The sequence below is a fragment of the Oncorhynchus gorbuscha genome, linkage group LG10 (genome assembly GCF_021184085.1).
Source record: "Oncorhynchus gorbuscha isolate QuinsamMale2020 ecotype Even-year linkage group LG10, OgorEven_v1.0, whole genome shotgun sequence".
NCBI classification, from domain to species: domain Eukaryota; kingdom Metazoa; phylum Chordata; class Actinopteri; order Salmoniformes; family Salmonidae; genus Oncorhynchus; species Oncorhynchus gorbuscha.
This window is the reverse complement of record NC_060182.1, coordinates 79,306,038-79,328,413: the sequence shown is the minus strand read 5'-3', so window position 1 is coordinate 79,328,413 and position 22,376 is coordinate 79,306,038. Positions and strand designations below refer to the sequence as shown.

The following is a 22,376-nucleotide window of genomic DNA, read 5'->3' as shown; positions in this document are numbered from 1 at the left end:
TCATTTGAAGGGATGTCCACATACTTTTGTATACATAGTGTATGGTAGAGCTAGCCTGAGAATAAGCCTGTCTGTGATGAAGAGATTACCAGCACAAGACCATTGAAATATACTTATTTCATATTTTTTATTTTACACAACATAACAACACAGCAGATGTTGTTTCTATGTACAGTTTTTTTTGTGCCTTTAAACAAAGGCAGTATCAATGTCATTGAAAAGAAAGCTTGAATTTGTCTTGAAAAAATATCAATTTAATAAGAGGCCAAGTAACAAGTCTTTGATAGTTTTTTTGTATTGTCTCTATATGCAGGAAATGTTATTTCCTTGTAATAGAAAGGCTTTTTGTGAAATCGCTCTTATTCCTCTCGATCCCACATCCTGTGTCAGGGACAGCTGAATTCCTGTTGGTGCTCCTGGCAAAAGGACAACTGTTATGCAAAGGTAAGGCACCAATGCTTTTCTCTTGCCACAACTTTAACAGTGGGACTATGTAATGTATAAGTGGACAGGTATGTTGGTTTTCTTTTTCTCAATGTTTTCCTTTTTCGTTTCTTTGTTGTATGGGTATGAAAACACTGCTGAGCTCTGGGCTCCAAGCCCTCCTGGAGATTTTCTCCATCGGAGGAAAGCAGGGATGCAATTCTGATTCCTACAAGGCAAGCATCCATTTTATTGTTGGTCTTTGAAAATAAAAGTAAACTGAAACCCGAGGAGAAAAAAAAGAAAATGGTTCAAAAACAGATTTCCCAACACACACACACACACACACACACACACACACACACACACACACACACACACACACACACACACACACACACACACACACACACACACACACACACACACACACACACACACACACACACACACACACACACACACACACACACACACACACACACACACGTCACACACGTCACACAGTGCTTTCTAGAATCCACTCTGAACTGGAAAAGGTCGCCTTCACACTGTCTATATCTTCCTGTTGAAGTACAATCCCGTTCATGGACATACTCCGCTTAGACCACATATTCCCAAATTGTGTTGTCCCAACATAGCAGTGGTGCTTGGACGAGTCCTCGTTTAGAGAGTACCTACGTTTGGCCCTCACCCCTTCCACCGGTAAGGTCAGGTACTTGGAAGAGGGTCTGGGGTGTGCACGTCTCAATATGGGGGTGTCCTTGACACTCGAAAAGGGTAGGGTGGAGTGGAATACTGGGGCGCACGGCTGCTCCAGGGCCGTGGAGTTGTTGCGGTTGGTATTCTGGGTCTCAGCGTTGGGGAGGGCCTCTATATTGGGCTCAGGGGTGGCAGCAGCAGCGTAGGGCTTTGGTGCAGGCTTGCGCTTTGGCTTCAGAGACCCTGAGGATCCAGGTGTGTTCCAGCTTTGGGTCACCTGGGACGTAGCAGTAGAGCAGTCTGGGAGAGAGGTCTCGGACGAGTGCGTTAGCGTGTCTGATGCGTGGCCAACAGCCTTTAGACATCCTCCACCCCCTCCGCCTGACCCTCCCATGGCCTGCTTGGACACAGAGGGTGTGACAGTGCACCCCTGAGACTGCGCCCCGTTGGTCTGTGAGTGGACGTTGGTGACAAGGGTGCCTTTGCCCGAGTTAGTGGTGTTGCAGACCTTGTAGCGAATCATGAGGATGATGATGAAGACGAGGACAGAGGCCACTATGATGCCACCGATGATGATGATCATGGTGCCTCCCAGGAACTGGGACTGCATGAAGTGACAACGCAGGTACTCAGACTCGGTGGTGAACTGGACACAGCCCACCACGCGGGTGGCGGTGAGTGAGGTGATACCGTCGTCGTAGATGGCCAGAACACACAGGTCGTACGACGTCCCAGCAGCCAGGTTGTTGACTAGGAAGTTTTGGCTTGTGGGGGGAATCATTCTGAGAGGAGAGAAGGACAAAAGAAAGATATGTCAATGTGGATTTAAATGAAATGTGTTATAAAGACAATTCATGTCATTAATGCATACTCTTTTCTTACCAATTGTTGAAATGTACTTCTGTTTCTGGCAAGCAATTTCCTATAGTCTTAAAACAATGCTAGTTGCTGCATTTGATAAATATTGTTATATAATATCTCATTATCCCAAAACTACAAGGCTAATAAAAATGAATATATTTTTGGAAAGCAATGAAACCTAAAATGTTCAAAGACAACATAAACAACCTCAAGATGTTACAGCAGTGTGTGTGCAATATTCCTGTATAACATTAGACAGCATACATTGACTAGGTGAATGCTAATGTTATTTATATTCCTGAATATCGTTTGACCTCTAATGTTGTCTTTGCCATTGTGGTGTTTTTTTATTTGGAAGAAAGTGGCCAAGAAAGCAGCATTTATTGGTGGCTAGCTGTGTTATTATCACTCTTATTAAAGTTGTCCCCGCTATGTCTGCCTAGGACTGTTCACTCTAAGAACCAGCAAGGACTCATTTAATGAACAATGCTCTCAGGCCTGTCCATTCCTTCCCTCTTTTTTAACCATCTTCTGACAAATATTTGGAGAATTTAATGGTCTTAAATAACTGCCATAAAATTCTGAACACATTGATACATTCTAGAAATGGCTGACAAATGGAAAGACTAAGCCAGTCATGGTAATTTTCGAGTGAAGAGATATCCATTTTTACATTTACATTTTAGTCATCTAGCAGACGCTCTTATCCAGAGTGACTTACAGTAGCGAGTGTATACATATTCATCACTATACAAAAAGGAGTTACAACAACATTACTTGGCAGAGATTGTCATTGTCATTTAAAAATGCTTAGATTTATCGATCTTTCAAACTGTGATAGTCACAGAATAACCCGTAAATACTGTATTTATTTTCCCTTTCTTTGTTGTTTATGATTTTGCGATGCTCAAAACCACATGGAACTGACTGCATTGCCAAAGAAATTCAATTAATTGAATCCTTTCATACAGAAAACTTAGCTTATGGCAGGCACGTAACGTGGCTCTCTACCAGTAGAGTACTGTACATTGTCAAGAAAATTACTGTGCAGCTATTAAAATGTAAAAGATAAAAACAATGGCGCCCAAAAAGTAAACACCACTTCCACTGATTCATTTACTATTAACATTTGCTGAGCCTGAGGTTGTCAAACCAAGATAATGTAGGCTGACTTCACATGCAGGTTGACATCCTTGACATCAACCAACAGTCATCGGGCAATGTGCACATTACATCTCCATCCAGCCGTGTCATCGAAATCTACAGCTAATGGAAAGTTTTTCTTCTTTTAGTTTAAAAATATTTAAAATCACATGAGACACAGACGAGACATAATTTTAACAAAATTGTTATGTTAGCCTGGGTGTGTTTATTGGACAATAACATGGAAATTGGGACCATTTAATTTGAATGAAGCTGTTTCTTTTATGCCTTAAGCACATCTGAGCCAGGTATTACCTGCCCCACAGGACTATTTGCTGGCTAAAATGGCCCAAGTTAGAGTGCTTTAAAAGAGGCTCATTCTCCTGATTTGTGTGCACATAAAAGCTTTCTGTACAATTTGCTTGATGCCCACATTTTTTAATCACCCCCCCATTGAGTGATAAATATGCTTGAAATGAAAATGACTGTGTGCAGGTGAAACAACCAGAGGTGCAACTTTGGTTTTAGAAGTGGGGGGGACATAATTATAATTGTTTCATCCGGTAAGTAAAACTCTCCAAATAGCCTACCGAACTGCTCGGAGGTTTCCGCATGGTCCTAAATCATACCGTTGCCTCATTATGTATCACATTCCAATTCTAAAACTGGGGGGGACAAAAATGCAATTTCAGAATGTGTGGGGGGGGGGCATGTCCTCCCCGTCTCTAGTGAAAGTTGTGCCCCTGGAAATAACTATAGAGAAAACTATAGTAAAACCGAAATGGCCTGTGCTTTTGGGATATATAGACAGGAGACATGATATTCAAAAGGTCAATGTAACCCAGAGACAATTGGTGATCCTTCATATACACACAAGAACACAAACTCAGTACAAGTGAGAGTGAAACATTTGATTTTGTAGTTGTGTGAAGCTTTGAATAAGTTATTTTTAAGACTATGTTAGTGGAAAATTAGTAATACTGTTCAATGCAGAACCTGAAGATACGCTAATGTTAGAAACCCTTTAAAAAGAAGCCTGGTGTTCGCCACTCCCAACTCTCTGAGGATAGATGCTGCAGCCAGCCATTACACGCCCTATGCTCAAAAGATATAGGACTGGTTTCCATTCATGCCTCTACAGGCAAAGAGAGCAAAGGGATTGATCCTTCCCTATTAGATCAACATAAAAAAGTGACAGATGTATTCGTTAATGAACCGCAGATGGTTTCTTCCTGCCCAATGGAGTTCTCCAACTACGTAAATCCATGTACTGCATGTGCCCATTGCGATTCCAGTTAGTTGTAGTTGTTGAGACTGAAATAGCCATTTTACTGAGGACCTCTTCGAAATTCAATAATATCCTATTCACATCACAGAGAAAACAGGCCGGTTTTGTGCTGCTTCACGATGCAGAGTTCAGCTCATCTTAATCTATATGAAATCATGACTGAGAGACTGCTGTCTTTCTTTGATCCCACTGCCACACAGCCGCCTGCTCTGAGCCAATGCGGGGATGTGAGTTTTGCTTTGCAGGGGTTTTACTAATTAATTTTCAAGGATTACAAAGGATCTAAAACAGATGTAATAACATTGGGATTTGGTTTTTGTAATTCCACTCTCGTGTATTTTTTTAAAATATTTGTATGTTTACTCAATTCTGTTGTGCAAATACAATCGCTCACTGTACAACAGCCTAACATGAAATGTAATAGATTACAATCCCACAAATCTAGCATGAGCTACTAGCTAAACATATTTAAATCTCAGATTGTGGCTACCGTAATTGCAATTGAATATTGGTTGATTTTAAAGATGTTGAAAGCCTATAAAATAACATTTTGGGTTTGCATGGTGTGTGAATGTGATTGAGAAAAATATATATATTATGCACAGATGAATCTCCATAAAAACATCTCTGAACCAATACTATAAGTGCACTTGATTGAAATGAAATCACCACAAATTTCATACACAAATCCGGTCAATAAAATCACCAAGAGGGGACTGAACAGAACCTACCTGTAAACGAGAGAGTCGTCATAACTGCCATTGTACTGAATCTGGAACATCCGGATCCCAGGTATATTCCTCTGGAAGTTGAACTTGATCAGCGCAGTGGAGGACGTGGCCTCGGCGATGACCACCCGTTTATCTGTGCTAGTTTTGGTGTCTCCAGTGTGGTTGCTGCCGTTGGCCCCAGCCCTGGTGGATGTGGAGATGTCAGAGGAGCCAGGGTCAGGCTCCTGGATGTTGTTGGTGCTGTTGGAGATGTGTGGGAGTTTGATAATCAGCAGCTCCACAGTCTGATGTGCCTCACCTGCAGGGTTGGACGAGATGCAGGTGAAGGATCCTGTGTCCTTCACTGTGCTGATCAGAATATCCAGGGTGCCGTTGGTGTACACAAGCGTTCGGGAGGAGTTTGCCACCAGCTTCCCCTCTGGGGAGATCCAGTGTATGGCAGGCTCAGGGTCCCCCCGGGCCTTGCACCTCAAGACCACCCTCTGGCCTTCCAGCACCCGCATCTCATGGGAGTGCCGGGTGATGAGAGGAGGTTCACACAGGAACTCCTCCTCAGGTATAGACCAGAAGTAGCGTCCGGAGAGATGCTGCGGTGAGGCGCATGTCTCCAGATCATCCTCTCGGCTCAGGCGCCTCAACCACAGCAGCTCACAGTTGCAGTGCAGTGGGTTCCCACCAAAGCTCAGCGCGAACGAGGGAGAGTTCATGATCCCAGATGTGGCCAAAACCTGGGCCCGCTGGAACAGAGGATCAGGAGGGAGTTTCTGTAACTTATTAGAGGTCACGTCCAAGCGGTTGAGCTTTTGGAGAAGAGAGAAGGTCCCCTCAGGAATGTAGTCGATCATGTTGTGGTCAAGGCTGAGGGTGGCAAGGCTGGTCATCCTCTGGATAGCTTCCCAGGGGATGGACTCCAGGTTGTTGTAGGACAGGTCCAGCTCCTCCAGGGCCAGCAGGTCATTGAAGGCCCCCAGGTGGATCAACGTCAGCTGGTTGTTGTTGAGGATGAGGTGGTGCAGTTTGGACATGCCGCTGAAGGTGTCATTGGCTATCCGGGTTAGACGGTTGCTGTTCAGGTGCAAGGCGCGGAGGTTCTCCAGGTCAGCGAATGCATGCGGCGTGATGAAGCTAATGGTATTCCTGGACAGGGTAAGGTCCTGCAGCCTGGTCATGTTGGCAAAGTCTTTCCTTTTGATGCAGGTGATGAAGTTGTCGGCCAGCCGCAGCTCCACAGTGTGCCTGTCAATGTTCGGGGGGGCAAAGAGGAGCCCTTTTTTGGCACAGAGGGTTGCGAGGTTGGGAGATAGTATTTGACAGACACAGCGCTTCGGACAGATCTGGGCCTTCACTGCTATTCCGATAACCAACAGACAGACCAGCAGTTTTTCCATTGTAAGTCAGGTTCAAACACCTGCAACATAAGACAGAGAGAGGGAGAGAAAAATAGATAATTTATCATCTGAACCAGATTATTTCATTCATTTCATGACACCAGCAGTGACACTGACAGCCTGAGTCAAAGATGCTCTGATACTTAGTTATATTTCACCCCAGTCTTGAACATCCATTTGTATAATGTGTCCATTTAGTAGGACAATACCCAGGCGTCAGAACTTATTGAAATGACACCAGTATAGCTAGAAATTGATTGAGGTCAGTACAAATAAAAACGGGTTGAAATAACATCAGTACATCTATAAACGGGTTGAAATGATGGGTTAAAAAAAATGGGTTATATAACGTCAGTACAACTATAAACTGGCTAAATAACGTCGGTACAACTATACACTGGTTAAATAACGTCAGTACAACTATAAACTGGTTAAATAACGTCAGTACAACTATAAACTGGTTAAATAACATCGGTACAACTATAAACTAGTTAAATAACGTCAGTACAACTATAAACTAGTTAAATAACGTCAGTACAACTATAAACTAGTTAAATAAAGTCCGTACAACTATAAACTAGTTAAATAACGTCAGTACAACTATAAACTAGTTAAATAACGTCAGTACAACTATAAACTAGTTAAATAACGTCAGTACAACTATAAACTGGTTAAATAACGTCTAGTTAAACTGGTTAAATAACGTCAGTACAACTATAAACTGGTTAAATAACGTCAGTACAACTATAAACTCAGTACAACTATTAACTGGTTAAATAACGTCAGTACAACTATAACTGGTTAAATAACATCAGTACAACTATAAACCGGTTAAATAACGTCAGTACAACTATAAACCAGTTAAATAACGTCAGTACAACTATAAACTGGTTAAATAACGTCAGTACAACTATAAACTGGTTAAATAACGTCAGTACAACTATAAACTGGTTAAATAACGTCAGTACAACTATAAACCGGTTAAATAACGTCAGTACAACTATAAACCGGTTAAATAACGTCAGTACAACTATAAACCGGTTAAATAACGTCATTACAACTATGAACCAGTTAAATAACATCAGTACAACTATAAACTGACTAAATAACGTCAGTACAACTATATACTAGTTAAATAACGTCAGTACAACTATAAACTGGCTAAATAACGTCAGTACAACTATAAACTGGCTAAATAACGTCAGTACAACTATAAACTAGTTAAATAACATCAGTACAACTATAAACTGGTTAAATAACGTCAGTACAACTATAAACTGGCTAAATAACGTCAGTACAACTATAAACTAGTTAAATAACGTCAGTACAACTATAAACCAGTTCAATAACGTCAGTACAACTATAAACCATTTAAATAACATCAGTACAACTATAAACCAGTTAAATAACGCCAGTACAACTATAAACCGGTTAAATAACGTCAGTACAACTATAAACTGGTTAAATAACGTCAGTACAACTATAAACCGGTTAAATAACGTCAGTACAACTATAAACCGGTTAAATAACGTCAGTACAACTATAAACTGGTTAAATAACGTCAGTACAACTATAAACCAGTTAAATAAGTTCATTACAACTATAAACCAGTTAAATAACGTCAGTACAACTATAAACTGGTTAAATAAGTTCAGTACAACTGTAAACTGGTTAAATAAGTTCAGTACAACTATAAACTGGTTAAATAACGTCAGTACAACTATAAACCAGTTAAATAAGTTCATTACAACTATAAACTGGTTAAATAATGTCAGTACAACTGTAAACTAGTTAAATATCGTCAGTACAACTATAAACTGGTTAAATAAGTTCAGTACAACTATAAACCAGTTAAATAACGTCAGTACATCTATAAACTAGTTAAATAACGTCAGTACAACTATTAACTGGTTAAATAACATCAGTACAACTATAAACCAGTTAAATAACATCAGTACAACTATAAACTGGTTAAATAACGTCAGTACAACTATAAACTGGTTAAATAACGTCAGTACAACTATAAACCAGTTAAATAACATCAGTACAACTATAAACTAGTTAAATAACATCAGTACAACTATAAACTGGTTAAATAACGTCAGTACAACTATAAACTGGTTAAATAACTTCAGTACAACTATAAACCGTTTAAATAACGTCAGTACAACTATAAACCAGTTAAATAACATCAGTACAACTATAAACCAGTTAAATAACATCAGTACAACTATAAACCGTTTAAATAACGTCAGTACAACTATAAACCAGTTAAATAACATCAGTACAACTATAAACCAGTTAAATAACGTCAGTACAACTATAAACCGGCTAAATAACGTCAGTACAACTATAAACTGGCTAAATAACGTCAGTACAACTATAAACTAGTTAAATAACGTCAGTACAACTATAAACAATTTAAATTACGTCAGTACAACTATAAACTAGTTAAATAACGTCAGTACAACTATAAACTGGTTAAATAACGTCAGTACAACTATAAACTGGTTAAATAACGTCAGTACAACTATAAACTGGCTAAATATTCGAACAGAAAGAAGAAATGTGTGTTTACATAAATCACTAGCCTGTCCATACACTATAGTTCCGAACAGAGCTGTTTACTTTTAAACACATCCCCTGCTGCTCTGCTCTCTACCCCCAGAGTGAGTAATGTTATCCCTGTGTTGGGGTCACTCACTCAGCATTAGAAGTGTGTGGGGGTGCCGAACAGAGGAGCTGTTTCATCTTGCTTAAGCCTGATCTGTGGACTGCAGCGGACACATCTAGCACGACCTTGACATGCGGGAAGGTATCACCGCCGTAATTACACTGAGGAAAGTATGGAATGTCAAGATAAGTGTCTCGCTACTCTCTCAGCCTGGCTGACTACATGGCTACCTGCCTGGCTACCTGGCTGGCTGCCTGCCTGGCTGCCTGGCTACCTGGCTGGCTGCCTGCCTGGCTGCCTGCATGGCTGCCTGCATGGCTGCCTGCATGGCTGCCTGCATGGCTGCCTGCATGGCTGCCTGACTGGCTGCCTGACTGGCTGCCTGACTGGCTGCCTGGTTGCCTGCTTGTCTGTCTGCCTGTCTGCCTAGCTACAAAGGAAGGATGATGGGCAAATTAAATAAAGTCAATGTGATGAGGTGTGAAAAATTCTGACAGGAGAATTTAATTTCGTGCCATAGAGTGAATGGGATCATGTCGACATAACGGTCCATCATCATAGTCAGCCAGACCATACTTGACACTGACACATGCCAAAACCACAGTCCTGTATGATGTATGAACATACCTCACATTTGGAAAAGGCCTCATTTAGCCTATAGGATGATCTGGCATGATACAGTATGTCATTTCTATGAAGGAGAAGAGGTACTCGTCACATGACAGGCTACTAAATGTAGGTAAAGAGCCAATATCTGCATCCAAAATAGCACCCTACTGTCCCTATTCCCTATATAGTGAAATACTTTTAACCAGGGTCCATAGTGCCCTGTATAGAAAATATGGTGCTATCGGGGACACAGTGAATCACATGACATGCATGTCCAGTGAACTTGCATGGCAGCCTGTGTGATTTTCTAATTTTCTAGTCTTGTCTCCAGAGCACACAGGAAGGTCATACCACCACAGGGTAATGAAAGCAACACTGCTGCCCACTCACAGAGCAGACAGCAGGATCATGTTCATTACCACACTGTAATTCTTTACCATTGATTTTCCTTTCCAGGCTATACATACTGTTGTTTGTGTGTGCATGAGGGACTAAAAAGAACGAGGATGAGGGAGGGAAGAGGAGGAGGAGAGAAATAGGAGATCATAATGGAGAGAGTGCGCTCTCCCTCTCCCTCTGCAGTCTGTATTGCATATACAGATCTGCAGTGGAACATTAAATATTTGATTCATAGCTCGGTAGATCTGATTCACAAGCCTGGATAAGGGCCTTCACAACAATATACAAGACGTGATGCATCATGGTTAACATGTGATGCTTAAGGAAGTTAATTGCCATGGTCAGTGGTGTAAAGTACTTAAGTAAAAATACTTTAAAGTACTACTACTTAAGTAGTTTTTTGGAGTAACTGTACTTTACTTTAGAATTTATACTTTTGACTACTTTTACTTTTACTTCACTACATTCCTAAAGAAAATTATGTAATTTTTACACCAGTCAAATTCACAAACTTATCAAGAAAATGTCCCTGGTCATCCCAGGCTGTCAAAAAAATGAAATTGTGCCATATTGTTTGATAAATATAAGGAATTTGATGTGTAGAAAGTACTTTTACTTTGTACTTTTACTCAATTATGACAATTGAGTACTTTTTCCACCACTGTACTTAAGTACATTTAAAATCTGATACGTTTAGACTTTTACTCAAGCTGTTTTTTACTGGGTTACTTTCACTTATGTTCATTTTATATTAAGGTATCCTAACTTTTACTCAAGTATGTCAATGTAATACTTATTTCTACCTCTGGCCATGCTGGAATGCCAGGACAAACGGAATGTGCAGGTTAAGGTTTAGCTTGCTTTCATAATTCCATATACATGAACAAGAACCTACAATATCAATACAACATGATCTAAATCCTCTAGCTAAACCACAAGTCTAAGAAAGACAGAGAATATGTACAGTAGGGGAATGGCCCATCAATCAACACATTTTCTACATGCTTTGGATTGAAAACAAAGAATGTCACAACTATGCAAATATACCCCATGCATATAAATTAGTAGCTGTTTTTACTGAGGCTAAAACCTCAATGCAATCTCTCAGTGACAGCCATGAGTGGTGGTTTAAAAATAGCATTTCTACACAGAGAGACTGCAGAGAACCTTAAAAAAGCACTGTTTGATGATTCCCCATAAAATCAGATATGAGAATAGCAGTTAAAGTAGGCACTTTGAGACTAATGGCCTGACTTCCTGCAGAGACACAGTACATACACTCCTGTTTGCTCTGTAAGTCCCAAATAGCATAATTTTCCCTATTTAGGCACTACTTTTGACCAAGGCTTGTAGGGCACTGGCCAAAAATAGTGCACAATATAAGGAACAGAGTTCCATTTAGGACACAGCCTCGTAACTGTGTCACTGGAAACCAACCAGGACTATTTTCAAACTGAGGAGACTGTGTGGCATATAGCCAGCGATACAGCCAGGAATGATTGCTAGTATAGCGGTTGTAATGAGGTAGTTGAGCTGAGCACACTATGACTCCCTGATCAACATTGAGGAGTATGCCAAGATCATTCTTGGACACACAAACAGTATTGGAACATGTTCATGACATCTACTAGATACAGTGCCTTGCAAAAGTATTCACCCCCATTGGCGTTTTTCCTATTTTGTTGCATTACAACCTGCAATTTAAATAGATTTTTATTTGGATTTCATGTAATGGACATACACAAAATAGTCCAAATTGGTGAAGTGAAATGAAAAAAAAAAATGAAAAGAAAAAATGGAAATGGAAAAGTGGTGCGTGCATATGTATTCACCCCCTTTGCTATGAAGCCTCTAAATAGGATCGGGTGCAACCAATTACCTTCAGAATTCACATAATTAGTTAAATAAAGTCCACCTGTGTGCAATCTAAGTGTCACATGATCTGTCACATGATCTCAGTATATATACACAACTGTTCTGAAAGGCCCCAGAGTCTGCAACACCACTAAGCAAGGGTCACCACCAAGCAAGAGGCACCATGAAGACCAAGGAGCTCTCCAAACAGGTCAGGGACAAAGTTGTGGAGAAGTACAGATCAGGGTTGGGTTATAAAAAAATATTTATCAGAGAGGCAACAAAGATAACACTGAAGGAGCTGCAAAGCTCCACTGCGTAGATTGGAGTATCTGTCCATAGGACCACTTTAAGTAGCACACTCCACAGAACTGGGCTTTACAGAAGAGTAGCCAGTAAATGGAAGAATGTACTCTGGTCAGATGAAACTAAATTTGAGCTTTTTGGTCATCAAGGAAAAAGCTATGTCTGGCACAAACCCAACACCTCTCATCACCCCGAGAACACTATTTTTTTCATCAGCAGGGACTGGGACACTGGTCAGAATGGAAGGAATGCTGGATGGCGCTAAATACAAGGATCATCATGGGGGAAACCTGTTTCTCTCTTCCAGATATTTGACTTTGAGGGGGTGAATAGTTATGCACGCTCAAGTATTCCGTTTATTTGTCTATTTCTTGTTTTTTTCACAAAAAAATATATTTTGCATCTTCAAAGTGGTAAGAATGTTGTAAATCAAATGATACAACCGCCCCCCCCAAAAAAAATCTACTTTAGGTTGTAAGGCAACAAAATATGAAAAATGCCAAGGGGGGTGAATACTTTCGCAAGGCACTGTATTGATGAGAGTGCGAGAGAGAGGGCGATATGAGAGAGAGAGAGGAGTATGACATTGTATGATTTGTCCTTGATGCAAGTGGAGGCAGGATTATTCAACGTAGATTGGTATTCTTTATATTTGCAAGTCACATACTCAAATGCAACGCTCTGCTAGCAGGATGTTTGTTGTTTGTTTACGTATAAGCAAATTATAGGGTGTTACAGAATCCAGAATAGGAAATGCTAGAGAATTGAAAACATAACATTATCGCCTTCCTTTCATGATGGAACATTATGTGTTTGTCCCGAATGTGCAATTAACCACAAGAGTGTCAATGCAATTACTGCATTATTATTACATTCAACCAAAGTTCAGGAAGTTCATGCTGATTTATAGTCTGAAAGGGTCCTTTATTTAACACAGATTGAGGCAGATTTGAAAGGCATGTTTTACCTACTTTCAATGACTTCCATCTCCTATTAAACTAGGGAAACATCTGAACAAAAGTAGTATTCAGAATGGTAAAGTCCCAATTTATTACACAGCCAGACAATAACCTTTCATAACGGTGTAAAATAAAAATGCTCTTCTGTTTTACAGCATGCCTGCCTTCAGCCTTCTAACTAAACTACAGTGTTCATATTAAGAGCATTCGACATTGCAAGAGCACAATAACAATGGCTTATGAAATTAACTCTAGCAAAGCACAGCACTCAAAAGACAAGCAACAATGGCTAGTTACTAATAATCATATTCGCCTACTCAGTCACACTCAATGTTAAGGACAAGGTGAAGTTGTGCAAGAGGTACCGTTCTGTTTCTGTATCCTGTTCATCAATAACAAATGGCTGACTGACTGTGCAGTGGAGGGCAAACAAAACTTCAGGGGAGCATTGGGGGAGCATTGGGGGAGCGATGTGTGGAAGACACTCCACCCCATGAATTATGCATATAGCCAAAAGATGAACACTCCTCTATAATTCACACTGATCAAATTTAACACACAACGCAAACATGAATATTTTAAGTCCTCTTAAAGGGGATGTTTCCATCACATTCAAAATCTGATCCTAAATGTTTAAGATATGTCAACACACGTGCAGATGTTCTGGTGTACACAGAAAAGGGGGATGAGGAGCGAGCCCTGTCGCTTGGCAGCTGGCCCTCAGGACAGTGAGAGCATTGACATGAATGTCAACTGGAATTAGGCTGGTATTGTGTCACGGTCCCTAAAATAACCACAGTTGAATCACATGAAGATGTTGATGTTTAACCTGGAATAACCCACATTGTTTTCATCACACGCCAATTGTTCAATACATTTATTTTCAAAGTGTTATGGATATTTACCTCTAACCTCAATGTAACCGAAGCGTAACCTTATTAAACCCCTAACCCCTTAACCACTAACCCCTAACTACTAACTGTAAACCTTATCATAACCCCTAACCACTAACTGTAAACTTTATCACAACCCCTAACCACTAACTGTAAACCTTATCACAACCCCTAACCACTAACTGTAAACCTTGTCATAACCCATAACCCATAACCCCTAAACACTAACCCCTAACTGTAAACCCTATCATAACCCCTAACCCCTAACCCCAAACTTAAAACCTTATCATAACCCCTAAACCATAACCACTAACCTCTAACCCCAAACTGTAAACCTTATCATAACCCATAACCCTTAACCCCTAACTGTAAACTTTATCATAACTCCTAACCCCTAACCGTAAACCTTAACATAACCGTTAATAAATATAGAAGCCAAAGCAATTATAGTCACCTTTCTAATAAATGCTCTTGGAAACCTTGGAGCAGTAGAGATACCTCGAAGGGAATCACATGGTGAAGTGGTGCTAAAGAGTTCTTACAGTATCTCAGCTTGGCAGCCCTGCTGTGTACAGACTAGAGTCTCTGAGTGCAGGCCAGCATATACATGCTCTACTCTACTCTGGTCTGACATTTGGCATGGTAGCTTCTGTTAAACTGCAGTCATACTATTAACCCTCAGTTAGTGCTACCCAGAAAGGAGAGCAAGAGGAAAAAGAGAGGGAGCGATAGAGAGACAGAACAAGACAGACAGACACAAAGAGACAGAAAGAGGGGGGGATGCTGAAGAGAGGTGGTTATTTTCCCAGAGAGAGAGTGATAGAGGAGGGTGTTACAAGGATCAGGGCAACACGGTGGCTTCATACTGTACTAACAGCCCACTTACATATTGATGTGTTTGTCTGCCTGTCTGTCTCTCTCTCTGTCAGTCTCTCTCTGTCTTTCTCTGTTTCCCTCTCTCTCTCGCTCTCTCTATTTCTCTCTACTCAGACAGAGAGAGAAAGAAAGAGAGAGAGAGTGGGGTGGACAGTGCATGGATGCTTTCTTTATCGTAATAAAAGTGGTCGGCCTCAAAACAGAACATGTGCATGTGAGCATGCACATACACAGATGCACACATAGTAACATACACAAAATCACACATGCACATTGAGATAGTAGCTAGTAGCCATGTCGCCAATATGAATATACCTATCAAAACAATACATTCTAAACGATTTGTATGCATGCCCTGTGGTGGTATGTTTTCTCACCAATATGCACTGTTCCCGGCTTTGGCTTTTGCTGTAGTCATAGCAAGACATAATGAAGCTGCTGAGCAAGACTAGAAAAGTCTGATTCATTCTTTCCCCGAACAAATTACATAGTCATTTCTTTCAGTTTCGTTTGGAGAAACATTTGCATTTGCTATTTTTGATTGTCTCTCTGCATGGCTTTCACATCTTCTTGCATTGCAAAGTAGAATAGTATGAGGTGCTAAGAAAATATTTCCAAAGTGAACATAGCTTCAAGCTGCTTCTACACTGCTTATGGCTTCTAAAGCGCTACAGTATATACTGAGTGTACAAAACATTAGGAACACCTGCTCTTTCCAGGACAGGTTGAAGCTATGATCCCTTATTGATGTCACCTATTAATTACACTTCAATTAGTATAGTTGAAGGGGAGGAGACAGTTTACAGAGCCAATTGAGACATGGATTGTGTATGTGTGCCAATCAGAGGGTGAATGGGAAAGACAAAAGATTGAAGTGCCTTTGAACGGGGTATGGTAGTAGGTGCCAGGTGAACCGGTTTGAGTGTGACAGGAACTGCAACATTGTTGGGTTTTTCATGATCAACATCTTCCCATCTGTATTTAAAAAAATAAAAAATAATTAATAGGCAAGCCAGTTAAGAACAAATTCTTATTTACAATGATGGCCTACCCCGGGCCAAACCCTGACGATGCTGGGCCAATTGTGCGCCACCCTATGGGACTCCAAATCACAGCCGGATGTGATTCAGCCTAGATTTGAACCAGGGACTGTAGTTTTCATCCCTAAAGTCCTCACCTGAGTAAAGCTACGTCTTCAGCTGTTTGAAAATAGACAAAACATACATTAAGTGTATAAAACATTAGGAACACCTTCTTTATAGTGAGTTGCACCCAATTCGTTGGGGCATGGACTTTACAAAGTGTTCCACAGGGATGCGCACCCATGTTGAATCGAATGCTTCTCACAGCTGTCCCAAGTTGGCTGGATGTCCCCGAGTGGCACAGTGGTCTAAGGCACTGCATCTCAGTGTAAGAAGCGTCACTACAGCCTTAGACCACTGTGCCACTCGGGAGCAAAGAAAGGCTCCCGAGTGTGTACACCAGTATCAAGAATGGCCCACCATCCAAGGGAGATCCAGCCAACTTGACACAGCTGTGGGAAGCATTCGATTCAACATGGGTGCGCATCCCTGTGGAACACTTTGTAAAGTCCATGCCCCAACGAATTGGGTGCAACTCACTATAAAGAAGGGGTTCCTAATGTTTTATACACTCAATGTATGTTTTGTCTATTTTCAAACAGCTGAAGACGTAGCTTTACTCAGGTGAGGACTTTAGGGATGAAAATACTTCTTTTCTCAGCGATAAATGGCGGTGGCAGCATTTCCACAGAATATCTCACATAAATCACCATCTTAAAGAGGAAACATGAGCTGAAACCCAGCGCTGCATGCTGCAAAGGCTGCTCCCCCAAGAGCCAGGCAGCAGCATCCGCCACTGTGCTGTATAAAGCAGGAACAGCCTCTCCCTGCCCTGCTCCCTCAGAGACTTTCATCACAAGGAGACAAAGGAGTGTTCTGGAAGGAAGGCGCTCTGAGTCATACAGACTCTCTTTTACCTCTCTCTCGCCATCTCTCTTTCCATATTTGCTAGTTTAAATATACAATTGTTGTCTTGTCAGCTATTTGTGATTGTTAGTTGGGGGTTAAAAAAGTTTTAAAAAATACATTGTCGACAGTATACCCATATCTTATTTCATTTGCACCACTTCCCTCTTTTCTGCAGCAATGCTTGGGGAGCTTCAATAACATGAGAGGAACAACACTGTTCAGCATGAGTAACAGCATGTGTGTGTGTGTGTGTGTGTGTGTGTGTGTGTGTGTGTGTGTGTGTGTGTGTGTGTGTGTGTGTGTGTGTGTGTGTGTGTGTGTGTGTGTGTGTGTGTGTGTGTGTGTGTGTGTGTGTGTGTGTGTGTGTGTGTGTGTGTGTGTGTGCGTGTGTGTGTGTGCAGGCCGGCGTGCAGGCATGTGTTTATGTGCAAGCGTGAGTGTGTGAGTGCGCGAGTGTGTACATGTGTACATGCATGGGTGCATGTGTGAACCTGTTTGCCTGTTCACTCAGGCCTTTTTAATTGTAAAGAAACATAAATCCAGCGCTGCATGTAATGAGATGCATATTAATAAACAGGCTGAAGCAGCTCATGACACTGTGACAAAGCTTATCAAGCTACCGACCGGATTTCCCATGGTTCCTTAGACATGTTGTTTACTGGTCACTGAATCGCAGGTTACCATCCAGGACAGTTGAACCTGTCCCTTTCCCCCTGCCTGTGTTTCACAAAGGAGAATATGTGTGAGTGTGTTGGTGCATGTGTATGTGCGTCTGTGTGTGGGCATGGGGTGATGTGTAGCTGTTGTGTGGTCCAAGGCCTCCAGCAATAGACACGCGTCAGTGGAGGAGCCGGAGGCCCCAGCATCCCATCAGGCTTTGCTGGGGAGAGAACCACCAGCGGGCCCATATGCTAAGAGGCCGCGTGGTGGAGAGCCGTGGAGAGGGCAAGAGTAACAGGCTGCGTAGTGATCCGTATATACAGTATAGCTGGCCTCCACCAGGCCCAATGAGCAGTCAGGCCTCCCTAAGTCCATCTTTCATCTCCCCAGGAGAGTACAGCCCCCCTGCTACAAACCCTCAGTCTGGTGGTTCTGATCAGAACAGACTGACACCACGCTGCAAGTGTTCTAGCCCGGGAGGAAGGAGCTCTCAGTGGGTGATAACGACGAGGAGAGGGGGTTCCAGAAAACTGCTGCCTCAAATCACTACTAGCCTCTATGAACCCTGTGCTTTGAACAGTGTTGGGGGAACGAGGGTCAACGGCAGCTTTGATCTGAGTCGTGACCACGTCCAGAACACTCCAACTGAGAAGCAGGTGGTGCATAGATGGGTAGCCGCGAGGGTAATGGGTTCAAATACCTCGTCTTCCCTCTACCTGTCTCTTTTCACCTCTGCACCTTACGCTTAATTACATGCACTGTAAGCCTGTAAAATACTCCCCCTGAACTGTTCTTGGGTGAAGTTGAAATAATGGCACCAAGCTGAGCTGAGTAGCCAGCAGAAAACATCCATGGATAGGATGATCTGATGTGGGGATCTGGATGAAGACCCAGATGAGATGAGAGGAGGAGCGGATTGAGATGGGAGGCAGCCTCCAGCCTCCAGGCAGGCAGGCTGCTTAGATGGGCCGATAATGTGCTGAGTAGCTTCCCACTGGCCCCAGGCCTACTTATCGCCAATCACACAACCCTATCTCCTGACAATTAAACAAGACAGAATCCATGCCCAGAGCCTGGGACTAAGCCAGGAACTGACTGGCTGAATAGGATGTGAGAAGCCTACAGCACAGTAAGTAGTATGGTCTTTTGGCAAATTCCACTGTGGTTGCACATGCAGTATGAATGCTATTCACTGTGAGATTAAGGTATTTTTTCCCCCACTGACGGACACCGTACGTCTGACTGCAAAGGGATCCATTTCATTTTACAACAGGGTATAAGCAGCTTTTTTAGATATCCCGCTTTCAGAGAAGTGATATCAATTGCCCTGGATTTGTAATGACTAGCATGGAAAACAGCTTAGCTCGCCATTATCATTACTAAAACAAATCCATTAGCAGTTTATATGATGACATCACACATATTAAACCACAATGGAGACATTTGTACAGTAGCTAGGCCTCATTACCAAATGATAAATCAATAATTAAGTATAAAGTATTTCAATTTGAATTTTGTTACAGTCTCACATCTGGTTCAAATCCAGGCTGTATCACATCCGTTTGTGATTTGTAGGCCTTCATTGTAAATAAGAATTTGTTCTTAACCTACTTGCCTAGTTAAATAAAGTTTAAATAAAACATAAAAATGCCAGCTTGCCTTTTACTTTGTTTTCTACTCATGCGACTAATGCCACACCTTTTCAAACATCATATTATGTTCACTGTCCTCTCCTGACATCAGACAAAAGATCCAGTCAGTTTGCATTCACCATCTTTGTATCTCCCCCAGGATTATGTGCCACACCATCTTTTAATAGTCTGTCAATGCGGTTTTCTGCTACAACATTTGATGCAAGCTACAGTAACTTATGGATGGTTGGATTGGTTGGATTATATAACAATCACTAATGAAAAATGACAACATTTGAACCCTAAAATTGAGCTTAAACATTACGTATCATTGTTATGTTAGAGCAGAGGTGGGACCAAGTAACTAACTATTAAGTCCCATGGTCCAAGTCTCAAGTCGAGTCCCAAGTAGGATGGGTCAAGTAAAGTCCAAGTCGTGCCTTCTAAGTGCAAGTCTAGTCGAGTCCCAAGTCTCAAGAAAAGTCATGTCCAAGTCGTGCCTTCAAAGAGCAAGTCTAGTCGAGTCTCAAGTAGAATGGGTCAAGTAAAGTCCAAGTCGTGCCTTCTAAGAGCAAGTCTAGTCAAGTCCCAAGTAGAATGGGTCAAGTAAAGTCCAAGTCGTGCCTTCTAAGAGCAAGTCTAGTCGAGTCCCAAGTAGAATGGGTCAAGTAAAGTCCAAGTCGTGCCTTCTAAGAGCAAGTCTAGTCGAGTCACAAGTCTCAAGACAAGTAAAGTCCAAGTCGTGCCTTCTAAGAGCAAGTCTAGTCGAGTCCCAAGTAGAATGGGTCAAGTAAAGTCCAAGTCGTGCCTTCTAAGAGCAAGTCTAGTCGAGTCACAAGTCTCAAGACAAGTAAAGTCCAAGTCGTGCCTTCTAAGAGCAAGTCTAGTTGAGTCATAAGTCTGAAGACAAGTTAACAAAAAGTCCATATATGCAATGACTTGTTCAACTACAAATCTTGTTCAACTACAAATCTTTGTCTATTTATTGGGGCTACTAGACAGCATTATTTAATTTTTTTGGAGCTGCATATTTATTTATGGTAATTCTCTCTCCCTTCAATTTGATGTTTTTTCGAACTGGGTTGATTGACAGTTTTCTGGTCCAATCAGAGGACCTAGTGTGTGTTTCACTAGCCAATCTTTTGCGATGCTGTGGCTATTGTCTCTGGCTGCATGGAGAGTAATTGGCATGAGACTGCCACAAAACAAGTGACAAAACATGACAATACTTGGCCAGATAAAATTATCAGTCTCAAGTCAAAGTCGAGTCCCGAGTCTTGTGGTCCAAGTCAAGTCTCAAGTTATTTTATTTTATATCAAGTCATCAAATTTAAGACTCAAGTCAGACTTGTGTCCAAGTCATGTGACTCGAGTCCACACTGTGCTAGGGAGGACAATGATAGAGTTGTCTATAACACTGTGCATGTCCTGCAGCACAAACATAAAATGGCATGAGAATAATGTAACACAACATGTTATCTATACAGACTTAAACTTAATCTCCCCAAAGCTCCAACAAAGGGGAGTACTTTTTCATTATGCTCTGAAATGAGTAATGGCTTTGGCATTTGAAGAAAATACAAAAACTCCCGATCCGGTCAAGTGCCACTCTCCTTTACAGAATAAAAACCATCTGAAGTTACATGATCTGTGAGTAAACCTTGCCAGGTAAATGTTCCCTTACATTTTCTCTACGTGGATTCCCAGCGGAGATTCAATTCTATGTTGTGATCAATAAACTTAATCTCATCACCTACTCATGCTAGCAGAAGTATAATTTCTCCACCACGGAAGTGCTGCCTATCTGTGGCTATTATTCTTTCCCTTGTCATCTCCGGCTACATTGGGGAAAACGTCCTCGTACATGAGACGGACAGGAACACTCCTGAGACGCTTCAGAAGTGTGTGCGTGCGTGTCTGCCTGTGTGTAGTGTATGTGTGGAGCCTTCACACGTGAAACTGTGAAGAGCTGTGCTTTCCAACGCTGTATACATCCTCAATGTGCCTGAAACCATAGGCATGTAATACAGCACACAGCTGCTACACATGTATGACTATCGCCTCTCTCTCTGTGTGCAGCACCTGGTTAAAAAGAGAAAACAGCCCAGCCAGTCGTACCACTGAATAATTCAAACAGTGTAGAAAAGACAGCACACTCTATACAAGATCAGGAGCCCTGTGCAATTAAAGAGACATGAATAATGCAAAAACAAATAAGCACTTAGAAATGCATGGAAACTCTTTCATGAAGGGTGGTGGGGATCGTGAAGCAATTAAATGTGTCCATTAATTTTGGATTCGTTTTTGTTATAGATGAGGTGGGCAGGCTGATGACCCTTAACAGACGCAGCAGACAGAACGTTATGCTTATGTAACGATGTGTGTGCACTCTGCCATGCATGCAGAACACCTCTGAAATGATGTTCCGTAGTGCACATTGTGTGTTCAACCCTCCCTCCATCCCTTCCACTCTCCATCCCTTCAACTCTCCATCCCTTCAACTCTCCATCCCTCCCTTCATCCCTCCCTCCATCCCTTCCACTCTCCATCCCTTCATCCCTTCCACTCTCCATACCTTCATCCCTCCCTCCATCCCTTCAACTCTCCCTCCATCCCTTCAACTCTTCCTCCATCCCTTCAACTCTCCCTCCCTTCAACCATCCCTCCATCCCTTCAACCATCCCTCCATCCCTTCAACTCTCCCTCCATCCCTTCAACCCTCCCTCCATCCCTTCAACCCTCCCTCCATCCCTTCAACTCTCCCTCCATCCCTTCAACTCTCCCTCCATCCCTTCAACTCTCCCTCCATCCCTTCAACCCTCCCTCCATCCCTTCAACTCTCCATCCCTTCAACCCTCCCTTCATCCCCTTCAACTCTCCATCCCTTCAACCCTCCCTCCATCCCTTCAACTCTCCCTCCATCCCTTCAACCCTCCCTCCATCCCTTCAACTCTCCATACCTTCAACTCTCCATCCCTTCAACTCTCC

At 41.9% G+C, this 22,376-nt stretch overlaps 1 protein-coding gene across 1 annotated transcript in view; it reads right to left on the bottom strand.

The window, feature by feature from the left end:
* Positions 1 to 819: 819 nt before the first annotated feature.
* Positions 820 to 22,376, bottom strand: part of LOC124045316 (leucine-rich repeat and fibronectin type-III domain-containing protein 5-like) — a 47,815-nt gene continuing 26,258 nt past the window's right edge. The window contains exons 2-3 of the mRNA XM_046364618.1: positions 5,149 to 6,556; positions 820 to 1,907 (exon numbers count right to left, since the gene is read on the bottom strand). Coding sequence (XP_046220574.1) covers positions 923 to 1,907; positions 5,149 to 6,536 — 2,373 coding nt within the window. The 5' untranslated portion in view covers positions 6,537 to 6,556 and the 3' untranslated portion in view covers positions 820 to 922. The remainder of the gene's footprint in view (positions 1,908 to 5,148; positions 6,557 to 22,376) is intronic.